The following is a 14,157-nucleotide window of genomic DNA, read 5'->3' on the forward strand; positions in this document are numbered from 1 at the left end:
AATTGTGAAATGATTCTACTTGTAAGTATCTCAATTATATTTCCCTACATTTATAAAAATATATGAGCAGCTGTCTCTGGAAAGTACAAAAGAAACTGATAAGAGCAGTTGCTTCTGGAATAGATGTCTGTGGGCCTGGACCATGGAGGTAACATTGCTACAGATCCATTACAGATTCAAAAATGCCTTAAGACAACTAGGAGCTTCTGAATGTGGATAATTTAAAGAAGAGTGGGGAAAATTATAAAGGTAATAGAGGTATAATTCAAACTAGAGATGCATTTTGACATATAATGAAACATACATGGTTTTCAATTTACAGAAAAGAATATCGTATTAGCTTAGGGAATGATTTCTAAATTTTGTTTCTATTTTTGTTTGTTTTTCAATTCAAATGTTTGTGATACACAATGCAGAACCAAAAGAATATAATTTTAGATAAAAAATTATTTTTCCAGGTAAGAAATACAGACAGCTCTCCAGACTTCCTTGATTTAGAAAATGTTCTCAAACTCTTGGTTCTTTGTTTCTCAAGACATACAAAATGGGTGAAATACTTCTCATTTCATTCCAGGAGGGAGGTGGAGAAATTGAAAAGACAGACAAAAAGGCAGAGACAGGAAATGGTACAAAACAATGAAGAAAAACAGTTATTTTCATAGAAATAAGTTTCTCAAATCTGGATCAGTGTGTTGTCCATATTTGTAACTCTGAGCACATCATCCTGCTTTATGTGACAATGAAAATGAAACATAATGGAGAGTTCTTGTGATCCCAAAGTTTAAGACAACTCCTAGAGAACAGCCATGTACAGGAGTAAATTAATGACAGGAAACGGGAGTAAGAAAATATTTGCCTTTTCAGTGGGTAGTATATGAGTAAACATTAAGAAATTTGATGAACACTTATTAGAAGATTAAGGTCATTCAAGGAATTGCACTACTGTGTTGTGTCGGTAGAACGCTTAAGTTTGGGGTGTCACAAAGCTTATATAGTGTAACAGGGAAGTACATATGAATAAAATGTAATACCATGTCATTATTGCCATGGGGAGAGGGTGGAGAATAACTATTCAAAAGGAAATATTATCAAACCGGGTATAAATAGCACTGAATTTGAAAGATCTAAATTTTTAACCTAAGCTACCCTGGTGGGTTTTGTCCGGAAACCACAACATAAGGTATGGATGTAGAAAATAATAAAGGCACGGTAAGACCCAGAAGATCAGTACTAACCATAACCACCAAAATACAGACAAGAAGTAACTGCAGAAGGCAGGAAAGCTTCTCCCAGGAAGCAGGATTTCAGTACGGTAAGTGATCATAAGAAGCATAGGAGTTAATTTGTTTTCCTGATTTTTAGAGGCCAAATATTAATTAATGTGGCACCCCAGAAATATCTACAAGTGGGCTTAAGGTAAAAGAAGGCCATTGACAGGTAGAGGAGAAAGGACTTGAAGGAAAATATGCAGCTGGGGTCAAGATGAAAGGATCTGAAAGCCAACCTAAAAAATAGTGAATTCAGTGGGCAATTAAGTGGATGGCATTTTCTCAATAATAAAAGGACCTCATTTATATTGTGATTTACAAAGTATATTTTGACTGCCACTTAAAGAACTGGAATAGGAAAGAAAATGAAAAAGCAGATAAAATAGTTAGAATATTAGTTAAGACAGAGACAAAAATGTTGAAACAATAATGAAAGAAAATGTTCAGGTTAGTATCACTTATTTTCTAGATATTCTGAAATTATATTTTTACAAGTATCTGCAATAGATAAAACACTCCTCTACAAAAAAACAGGGCACAGGTTAAGGATTATGAAGCCAGAACACCTTGATTGAATAGCAGGATGCCACTCTGTGAGAGTCAGTACTTAACCCATCTTCAGTATGCTTTGGTTTCTTTACATTAAAAAAAAAAAAAATTAGCCTGATGTGATGATGCACACCTGTAATCAGAGTGGTTTGGGAGCCCGAGGCAGGAGGATCTCAAATTCAAAGCCAGTCGTAGCAAAAGCAAAGTGCTAAGCAAATCAGTTAGAATCTGTCTCTAAATAAAATACATAATAGGTCTGGGGATGTGGCTCAGTGGCCCAGTGCCCCTGAATTTCATCCCCAGTACCAAAAAATAAAAAAGTTTACATACATCATACAGGTGATGTATGTAACCTATTATATACTATTGAGGTATTTTATTAATACTTCAATTAAAGTAATGCTTTATACTTGGATAATGATAATGCCTACAAAATGACTTAGTGACACCTGCCTCCAAGATTAAATTTATTAATACACGTGGAGGAGTTCAAATAGGACTTGCTATCTATTAATAACTAATGATCAAATGAATAAAATCTACCAAATGAATAAAATACTATCAAATGCTTTGAAATGCTAGCCTTTCATATTGTTTAAATTATGCTTGACATTTACTATGCTCCATTATCTGTTTTATACAGAAGCTAATATAATTTTGAAAACCCATACTTTGAAGGTATAATTCATCTTGTATTTGTATGAACTATCAGGTTATTTATAACTAAAAATTAAATTGTAAAAGATAAGAATTAATTTTCTCCATATTTTAAAATCTTTGAAAGAACAAAAGATCACTCACAATCCCACCCTCTCTAACATATTTATTGTTATATTTATTACCCATTTTTTTTCTCTGGGTATATTATGCATGACTCTAAATATCAATAAATGCAGAAGTTTATTTTCTTTTTGTTGATATTATTAAAAAGACAATTCAAAATTCCTATCGTTGATAGGCAGTATTGATATTTTAAGAACTGAACTAAATTAATGTGATATACCTTAATTTCTAACATTTCAATTGTTTCCAATACTTGAAGATATGCACATTGCTGGAGAGAAAAAAAGCCTAGGTCAAAAGTTCTATTATTTAAATGTCCTCCTAAGTAAAATAACTGAGACAGATTATTGGTTCAAAGGATATTTAACTATTTCTGGTCTATAAGATACATACTCATTCACTCATTACTATGAGATTACTTAGCAAACTCCTTGTTGCATTATTAATAATAAGATAACAGCAAGTATTCATTGATTATTTGCTATGTCCCAGATACTATTCTTAGAGTTTTAACATGTATTATTTCATTAAATTCTGACATGAATGCTGTGAGGGAGGTACTATTTTTATTAGCCCCATTTTATACTTAAAGAAATTAAAGTTTAGAGAATTTGTCCTACTTTATGTACCTGGTAAGTTGTGGAGACCGAATTTTAAAACTCTATTTAAAAAACTCACATTCACCTTGTGGTTATCTTCCATTTCAGTATATGTTATTTAATTAAAGACTTGTTTGTTATCATAAAAACTGGTGTTATAATTTACATGTTGCTTTTCTATAAAAAATAAGAATGATTTTCCAAATATCTAATCAAGAAACAGGTTTTAAATATTGTTACGGCTATTAGGTTGAATGCAGGTTTTAATTTATAGAATTATAAATGCAATGTGTGCACAATTATACATTAAAATATTTGTAGAACTGCTAACTTATTAATGGAAAGTAATTAGTGACTATCAAGTAAAATCCTTAAACTGAAAATTATTCATCTATATGCATAAAATCACTAAAAAGGAAATTTCTGTACTTTACTTTTCAGAAAATTTAAAATTGAGCAATAAATACAGTAAGTGAATCACATTTCTATGTTCTGGAATATGTGCATGAAACTACATTACATCCTTAACTTTTATAGTTAAATGATATATTTTATCATTTCATCAGAAAAAGCACATTTAAAATTGAAAAGAAGCAATTATGACAAGTAAAATAATTATTCCAGGCAAATTGGGCATTTAGTTACCCTACTTAAAATAATGTTTCATCAGTTGTTCAGTAACTAAGATATAACTGGAAAACTCCAGAGAAAATTTTAGAGTAGCAGTATAGTACAGTGGGGAAAAAAGACAAATTGACAATCAGGATTCTGAATTCTCATCTAATTATATTACTTATTAATGTCTGGGCTTTGATTCCTTCATATATTGAAAGAAAGAGAAAAACATAAAACTTTCCATCTCTTAATGATGTGATAAGGATTAAATGAGAAAATGAACATGTTTGTTCAGCATACACTGAATTTCTTACACAAATCCAAGTCATAATCGTGAGCTCCACACATCTCAAAACACCTTTCTAATTTTTAAGTTGAATAAAGTGATACAGAAATTATAAAATTTTAAAATATATTTCATTATACAATTTTATTAGTATTCTCAAAACTTTTTTGTATATGTAAAACATAATAATGTGCTCTATATTTTTAAAGAATCACATTTTTAATCTAGGAAAATATATTGGCTAGTTTAAATAGACATTGCAACTTAAAAGTAAATTTTTCAAAATAAATTGTGACAATAAAAGCCTACTAACTGGAATTATATATTTTAAAAATTACTGTGAATATGTATTCTCATGAAAGCATTATATTTAAGAATTACAAGACCTGAGAAATAATTTGCTTTTAAAACTGAGTTATTTTTTCAAGCTCATGAAACAAAAATCATATCAACCGATCAAAATTGTTATCAGTTTTCATCATTACTCATATTTCATATTATCCTCTTATCAAACATACAATGGGCTACCACATCAGGAAGTGCCCAGATAAACTTGCCTTTAAGTGACTAACCACCCTTGTTTGGCTAGGGACTCACCAGCATCCTCTCTCAAAACATTAGTTTTCCTCAATATGGTACTGGATTTGTTTTCAAACTCTTAACAGAATCATTGAAATGAAACAGGAGGAATATTATAAAGGCAGGCCTGGATTGAATCCAGAGACAAGCACTCTTACAGCAATGCACTGGAATTATGCCAGGGAGAGAAGTGCTTTTGCAAATGAACATGGTTCCATAGTTAAGTTTAAGGTATTTAATTCCTTTGTCAACATCACCACATCTAAAAAATTAAGAAAGTTATGTCATAAACAATTTACCTGACTTACAGCAATGTACATATAAGAGACCATAGGAGGCATCTTGCCTTCTTTAATCATTTTTTTAAATAGACACTATTAATACCTAATTCCATCTTTTCCAAGGCAGGGTTCATGGAGATGGCAGTGGAATAATTTTAGTTTATTTGTTTAGGTACATCATATAACTTGCAATAATCTTGGTATTCAAATGTGTTTTCAATTCTTAAAACTAAAACAATTAATTTTAACACTACCACTTTTAAAGAAATGGTTTTGCTCATTTGGAAGAAATTGGGAACTTTTATTTTAATAGTAAATATATCTGTTTATTGTGGTTAAAGCCTTTTTCTTATTAAATTTTCTACTTAAATGTATAGAACTCACACACTTCCTGATTGCTTTTTCTTGGAAAATAAATGTAGAACTCACTGGAATTAAATTGCACAAAATGAAACAAAAAATTACTATGATTTTCATTATAACATTTAAATTTTAAACCAGCAAGACCTTTGATGTTATTTCCTATTCTGTTCTTAAGCAAATTTAATTTTGTACTTCTATATGTATATCTGTTCTTTTCTTATTTTTCCATTTTTTAAATGTGAAAAACTTTTAAATTCTATTTCCACATTAAGTAAGATCTGCAAAATATTAAAACTGGCTGCTTTTACAACAAAAGTGTAGTAGTGTTCTTAAAATTTTGAAATAACTATTACCCTTGAAACCACCATCACTTTCAAGTAACTTCGAATGGGTCAATAAACCTTTCACTGAATGATTAGAACACTAGCAAGAATTTGTTCAGTGGAAATACTTTTATCCATACCCTGTGCAATAGCATTCTACCTCCTAGTACTGATTTCTACATATGCTATAGGACCTGAAGGATTTTTCCACTAGATTAAAAATACTATCAGTGAGGGGCCAAGAAATAAGACAGTGAGAATTAGATTTGACTCCCTCAAGGGGTACGAAAAGATTCTGCTAAGCTGTTCTACGAGACCTGAACCTACAACATCTCTATTTGCTTTGCTTAGAGTTCACTTTACATTGTCACATAAAGTACAAAAAATAACTGAGTTCTGAGCCACAGTACTTTCTATGTTTAGCAACCATCCTAATAAAGGATTTAACTCTTCAAACAGTATGGAAAATATATTTGCAGTTACTCTATCTAAAAATGTTTTATATTTCCTAGAGAAATATAATGTGAGCAATGTGTGTCCTTTCTGAATTTCAGGTAGCTAAAATAAGAAAAGAATAAAAAGAAACAGTTGAAATTAATTTTGATATTATGTTAAATTTAACTCAATGTATCTAAAATATGACTTAAGCTTGCAGTAAACATTTTTTTTAAAAATTACTAATGACATATCTTATATTCCTGTTTTGTAGTATGCCTTTGAAATCCAGTTTGTAATTCATATTTACAACACATCAGAATTCAGAGGAGCTACTTTCCAAAGTGCCAAGAGCTATATGTGACTGTTTGGGATATCACAGATTTAAACACATTTTAAAATTGTTATTTCTTCAGTTATTTCAGTAAAATAAAAAAATTTATAGGGAAACAACATGATTTTTATATGATATATGGGGCACAACATTGCTACATGTGAGACATTTGACTTCAGCAATGAAAAAGAATATTCACTAGGAATCTTCTTAGAAACAATAGTGATTTTGCTGCTAAAAGCCCAGGCCCTAGAGTCAGAATGCCTTAACTCTGAATGTAAGGAAAGGCAAATATTACTAATATAATGCCAAGCAAGCTAGTTAACCCTTCTTAGAGAAAACTTTCTACATTCTACAATAGACATGATAATCATACCTACCTCATTAAGTAAGCTAATATGCAAAGCACAGAATACACTGTCTGAAAATAATGTTATCAAGCAAATTCAGTTATAATAGGTATGATTAGTTCTAGTCCCCTCTAAACTACCTCATAGGCTGCTGTTATAGGATTATAAAAAATATACAAAAGTTATTTTGGTGATGTATTATATATTATAAGTCATATGTGATATAAGTAATATAATTTTATAGTAAGATTTTTTCAGGACCTACATGTAGAATAATATCAATATGGAAGGTTTACGTGGCATTGCTTTAAAATGAAAAATAATGACCAGTTGACCACATAATTCTATATAAGAGAAAAGCCTGTTTTACAAAGGAAAGAAAAAGATTTAGTAATTTATATGCTAGTATTGTCTAAAAATAAATAAAGAACATTCATCTGATAAACAGAGATAATTAAAACTTCACTTTGGTTCACTTTCACAAAAATGTCGCCCATGTTAGCACTCATTTTAACTTCTAGTCCAGTAAAGAAATACATCTTTGATAGAAGTAAATGCAGACTTATAAAGTGAAAAATAATGAGTTTTTATCAAAGTTATATTATTTATAATAAACATTTCTAAAGTTTGAAAAGATATTATTTTATGCCATGCCTATCTGTGGAGCTCTTGTTAGCAGTCCAGTTGAACTTCTATTTTTCACTCATTAAAAACAGGAGAAATCACATTTCATTAAATCCTTATTAATGTCACATTAATATTCCTAATTCTAGTCCACCTATCTGGTCTCCTGTCTTAAGCCCCATAGCCAAAAGTGAAACTGTTGAGTTTCATATCAGGACAAATTAATTTTTTTTTAACAAATATCATTGTCACCAATATTTACAACACATCATTAGTGCAGATACCACACCAGGCATTTGCTAAGTCCGATAGTGACTTTGTGTCAGATCTACTGAATTGAACAGATTATATAGAGCAGATTTATTTATTTGAATGATTATTATTATTACTTAAAATGTTTGACATCTGAAGTAGTAAAAAATTCAAAGAATCATAAGAGCACATATTACTTACGTTCACACATGTCCCCTTTTTGCTGGTAGCCCGCTTTGCAGATACATTTTCCAATGGGCACTAACCATTCTCCTTCTGCACTGCAGTGCATCCTGGGGGAGTTTTCCGCCTCTTCCTCTGCACTGCTGACACATGTCCCTCGAACCTCAACTAAAGAGGAAAATTCTGAACCAGTCACTGTATCTGGAAAGATAGCTAAGTTCTCAATAATGGACCAGCACTTCTTGTAGTATACTTTGACCGAAACCAAAGCTATGCAAGCACCTACATCCTGAAAGGCAAGATAGAATCCCTTTTTGGACAAAGGTCCAATCTCTCTCACCTCAGTATTAAGTTTCATCTTTCTTTCACCAAGGTCACCTTGGGTAAAACTTTCATCTGCAGCAATGGTGTCTATTTTTACATAGAGGTTTTCTCTTATAATCCTGCCAGTATCGTAGTCTGTTTCATAATAGTACAAATTAAAGGTTTCCTTGCAAGTTCCCAGTACTCCAGGAAGACTGTTACAATCCCTCAGAGTGAATTTCAATTCTACAAAAATCCTTTGTGCATTGCCTTTCGAAATCCAGTTAGTCCGCAGCCAATTGTTTTGGTTGGGCTCCATGACCTGGCACACCTGGTATGTTCTTATTGGAGTATAATTCTCATCCAAACCACTAATTTCTTCCCACTGTAAAAATTAAAAAAAAAAAAGGTCATCAGTTATTCAGAACAACAACAACAAAAAGATAACATGCTGCTTTTCAAAATGCATGGAAGAACTATATCCCAAATGTGGATCATTGAAAGTGTTATGTTGATTCCTATCTCAACAAACACTGCAAACCAGAGAAAAGAAGGATTTCCACTTCAGCTTGGAACATCACTTATGTTGCTTGCTTTGTTTGAACATACAATAAATATTTCATTTTGTTTAATATCTGTTTGCTAGTATATTAGCATTTCTTTTTGCATGTTTGCTTATGTCTGTATTCTCCACTGAGATTACAATTTTTATAGACTAAGACTCACAATTATTTAAATTACCATTTAAAGTATATACACTTGGATGCATGGCAGAATTTCTGAAAACTCAGTTGACATTTTAAGTGGCCATATTATATTACAACTTACAAATTACCTAAAAACATGGGGGAGAAAAATGCCAAGAGAAGTGAAATATAAACGTATTCAATGACATGTTATTTACAAGGTGAGATATATTACAATCTTTTCAAAATGAGCTATAAGGGAGTAGCATTTTACAGAGTTGTTTATATATTGAAGTACTGTTTTAATATTGTACATAAAGCCACATAACCATAAATAAATAGTTCCAAAAGTGATTCGTCTTTATAAAAATTGTTTTCAATAGACATGACAAATCAGTAAGTTGTACCTCATTTTGTAATATGCTTTCTGTCAGGAAACATCAGAAGTTTAAAAATGTCTATTCATATTCTGATACAATATATACTACAAACCAACCAAAATTATGTTTTCACCAAAAAACAAAAAGAACAGGCAGTTTAGTAACAATTTCAAAGATTGTTGAACCATATATAGTATTACCTAGTGCTCAACAGTAAAGAATTCATTTTATCTAATAGTCTTAAAAGCCTAGAATAAGAATAGTTTCTGTTATTTATTACTCTTATTGGGAAATTTTCTATTTTACATTTATGATACCTTAATACTGAAATGCACCTACTTGTATTAATTTCTGCAATCACACATGTCAAGTACAAAATTATAATAGTACGCAAGTCCAAAATCACTTAGGATGTACTATTTAAACTATTATTTCAAGAAAAGATGGGAAAATAATATAACAAGTATTTGATAATGAGTTTTATTTGTTAAACATGATTAGTGTATCAATTTAATTGCTCTATATAATATTATTATCTACTTTTAAAACTGTTCTTAGGAAATTAACAGAACTGACAAAATAGCAATACATTACAATTTATAAATTTCTTGTAATAGTTCTATAATATTAGCTACAATTTTATTGTGGCAGGCTAGTATCGCCAAAGGTCTTCATATATAGTAAAGATCCAATTTTCATACTGCACCTTCTTTAGCACAAATTTTGTTTGAGTAGTTAACAGTACTCACATTTTTTTTCTTTGTTTCAGTTAGTTGCCTATACTCTGTTTGGCATTAAGCCAAATATACAAAATTTATAGATTTGGATAAGTAGAGTTTGGTCTCTTGATTAGATTAAATTTATCAAATGAAGTAAGATTAGTAATGTTAATCTACCAAAAAAAGAAAAATCCTCAAAGATAAGTTTACTCTTTTTGACAATTCCACAGTTTGCAGAAACTAAGGCTAACTTAAGAAGCAATATATTCCAAAAATTCCTATATCTACCTCAAGAATATTTTTAATATATGCATGAAAAATTAACTTTATTTCATATGAGGCTCAATTAATTAAAATTTGCATTTAAATTGCTTTATTTCTGAGGAGAAATTTTCAAGAAAACTGTGATGTAAGTAACAAATAGAGAGACTACATAAATACATTTAAAGCAACTCTTGCTTTATAATCTAAAACTGCAGTCATTTCACAAATGACACTATTGGGAAAGGTGTCTTACTTTAGGCACTGCATTTTTATAGCATACTTGCAAAATATTTTTTTTCAAAACTTATGTGTTAATAACAATATTTTTCCATTTTTCTATTTAATCATTTGAATCAATCTGTGTCATACATGGAAAAATATTGTCAATCTCATGTTCTAATAATATTTGTTGATTCCTACTGCCATATATGTTTAACTATTAGCCCAAGATGCTCTGGACTGATAAAATGCCCATTTGAGCCCAAGATAACATTGAAAGTCATATAATGATTTTGTGCATTACATGAGTGAAATACTACAATCATATAACAGTTTACTTCTCCTCAGGGAGAAAACTATGTTCTATCTTTATTTTGTTTTAATTGATGAATGGTAGAAAATATACTAAATCTGTTATTGGAAAGAAATGTGTTTCATTTTTAATCATTAATATCTTTCTTTTTTATTATGAATATTATTTTACTCAGGGAAACCACTTCACTTTCAGGAAAGTACTACATTCATACCTCAAACTCAGTGTACTTTTATATTAATCATGAAATATTTGTCACTTTTTCATAATTTATTGTGACTAGTAAAAATAACTGAAATATGATCTAAAGCAATCTCTCAAAAATTAATGTAATGAAAACTCTGAATGTTTTAGGCAGATTAAAATTGTCCACATTGTGCATTCTTAAAACTAAATTTCAGTTCAAGACTTATTGATTTTATGATATTGTTCTTCTACTAAAAAATCCCTTTCAGACTTTCATTCTTCTATTTGCAGTATCTAACAGTTTTTATATCCTTAGAATTCAAGCTCTTTTGATTCCAGATTTCCTCATGTGGTGAAGCAAACTTAAGTAACATTGTATGTTCTCCTTTCTCAGAGCACTTTGCCTTAATAAGGGATGAAGAATGTGCCCTATCCCACAATTAGAATTAAGACAGTAAACCATGGCTAGTAAACAAAATGTAAAAAATGTTTTTTCTAAATATATTAAATATATTTAAAATGTCAACATTTTTAAGGTTTATTCCTGTTCTGATGGATTTTTATTGTTACATTTACTGTAGCAGACTTTTTACAGTAATATGTCATTCTGCCATCACTACAGATTAATAACAGCAGATATCATATGATATAAATATGGATAATTTTTACAGCAAATCTTATGCCTCAGTGTTCAACATGTTACGTTTTTAGTTACATTTTAGAGTATGTTATGAAAGATGGTGAAACTAATTTTTAAAAAGGATAAAAGATTACTTACTATTTTAAAGAATTACACACAACCTATCTGGTGATTATATTACAGAAGTAAAAAGCAACAACAACAACAACAAAAAAAGAAAGGTTTAAGTGAGTTTGTCAAGGGAATGTCCCCTGTAATTAGCTAGTATTTATAGCCTAGACTCTGAGGTATGATTCCACTCACAATAAGAACTCAAAAGCTATGGTTATAGGGATATTTTTCCCCATTTCCCTAAGTTCTAAATATGTTTTATCTACTGAGAGAAATCAAGTCTCATAACACAACAAAACACTGAACAACATGTTTCAATTTAAAACAATTTAAATATAAGAACGTGAATAATTCCCCTGGGGAACAGAGAGAGATTTTGTTTCTTACTTTAAAGAATAAATGATGGTATTTTATGAGTAAAAGTACGTACCCCATTGGGTGGAGAGGAAATCCATTCCAACTCTGTTTGTTGTGCTTTAGAATCCAGCAGTAGTACTGAAAAAGAAAGTTTTATTTCCAAATGTTACATGAAAAATTTAAACATATCTGTAAGCATTTTAATATGAAATTTTTAATATGATTACCATTATATGATTTATGATATTCAGATAATTATTTCTATAAATGAATGATGGAAAGAACAGCTACTTTATAAAAGTATACTCTACTTTCTGAAGGAAAAAGGATAGTAAATACTAGTATATTATTTGGTATTCTTTAATTAAAAATATTAAAATAAATTTTAAGACATAAAAATTAACAGTAAAAAAATTGAAATGTGATACACTTACTGTACAGCAACTGCATGTTATAGTTTTATAAACCACTGAACCCTTCAGACTTTCTCAAATACAACAGCATGAATATAACAAGGTGTAATTCCCATATTACCCTTCAGTCAGTCACTAATTTATACTATTCTGCAAACTGTACTTCCTACTCTCTCCTGAGAATTGGAGTTTATTAAAAAAAGAAACTTTTCAGTGTTTTCTCTCTTCCCAAAATAACTTATACATACCAAAACTGTTAAGCAATATTACAAGAAAAACAAATTGACTAATATCTACAAGGCATATTTTTTAGTTAATCAAACATCAGCTTGGAGTACTTTTTTAGATTTCTGAATATTTCAATTAGCAAATTCTCAAAATGTTATATCTAAACTCTGAACTGACTTCTAAAACCAGTTGTATTCCACTTTTTCCTATCAAAAGGCATAGTGCAATTAATTTAATATTTGTAAAAGCATAATAAATATTGTGAGTAGAATTCATAGTATAATGCATTAGAATGTTATACATTGATACACATCATATTTCCAATTTGATAATTTTATTGCATTTTGGTCAGATACTCTTATAAAGACAACTCTTTGGATCAAACTGGATTCAGAGTTACATAAGTTAATGGATTTAAAAATATTTATCTGACTACTGTATTTTGGCAAATTCATTAATTTGGTCAGAAATCATACGAACATATGTTTTGGGGTATGTAAATATACTTAACGTTAACCCTAGCAAAATGTTAAAATTTTGACTTAAAAATATGTAGTTGAATGAGCTTTTTAAATACTGAACAATTCTCAATCACTAGAGGGAAAGTGTGTACTACTTGAAAGGTAATGAAAACGTGTTGAGAAAACAAAGGAGCCCTTGATTATGTGTTCAGCTGCTTCACACACGTCAAAGTTATTTCCAGTAACTGAAGATAAGACATAGAGACATCAGTTTTTGTTTCAGTGTTTTACACTTAAGACTGTCAGGGAGTCTATGTCTCAAAAAAAAAAAAAAAAAAAACCCTTAACCACAAACATTTGACTTCCTTTCAATTAGGAAACACTCACACACTTAGAACATATCAATCTGTATTTCCATTTGTCACCATTAACAAATCGTTGGATTAGTGAATTTAAGTGAAAAGTAAATTTTAAAGTTTATTTGTACCCTCAGCAAGAGAAATGAAGCACAAGGAAACTGTGGGTTCCTGATATCTTCTTTTGAAACTGTTTGTTTCCGCACTAACAATAGACAACTGGATTCAAAATCCAGGTGACCTTCTCGGGTGGTTTGGGGGAATGAAATTAACATTGCGATTATCCTTTACTGCCATAGCCATTTCATCACCCCTCAGATCAGCCCACTGGTGGGAGCAAAGGGCCACAGTAGGGTGGTGATGACAAACAAGAGAGCAACCAACATATCAAAACAAAACAACAACAACAAAAAATCGACCACAGAGCATTTAATCAGAAGCAGCTCTCAAGTGATCGGTGTATCACTTCCCCGGGTCCACTCTCAGGATAAACCCCAAGTGCGTGCTTTATCCTTTCTGTTGGGAGTACCAAGAGCTATCCTCCCTTATCTCCACGGAGGCGCATCCCCGCAGCCGATCCGGACGCGGGACACAGGTTCACGGCTGACTAGCTCCCCAACCTGCCCCGCGGGCCGGCGTGGGTGGGTGCACGGAAGCTAGAAGCAAGCGCGCCGGGACCCAGCCAGTCCAGGGCTGC

The 14,157-nt window shown here is 30.9% G+C and overlaps 1 protein-coding gene across 6 annotated transcripts in view; it reads right to left on the bottom strand.

Moving 5' to 3' along the window:
• The window catches only part of Epha7 (EPH receptor A7), a 174,145-nt gene that overhangs the window by 157,518 nt on the left and 2,470 nt on the right, over positions 1-14,157 (bottom strand). For all 6 annotated transcript variants that reach the window (XM_048810358.1, XM_015498209.2, XM_015498201.2 and 3 more), the window contains exons 2-3: positions 12,076-12,140; positions 7,843-8,512 (exon numbers count right to left, since the gene is read on the bottom strand). In XM_048810358.1, coding sequence (XP_048666315.1) covers positions 7,843-8,512; positions 12,076-12,140 — 735 coding nt within the window. The remainder of the gene's footprint in view (positions 1-7,842; positions 8,513-12,075; positions 12,141-14,157) is intronic.

This window comes from Marmota marmota, unplaced genomic scaffold (genome assembly GCF_001458135.2).
Source record: "Marmota marmota marmota unplaced genomic scaffold, marMar, whole genome shotgun sequence".
In the NCBI taxonomy this organism is placed as follows: domain Eukaryota; kingdom Metazoa; phylum Chordata; class Mammalia; order Rodentia; family Sciuridae; genus Marmota; species Marmota marmota.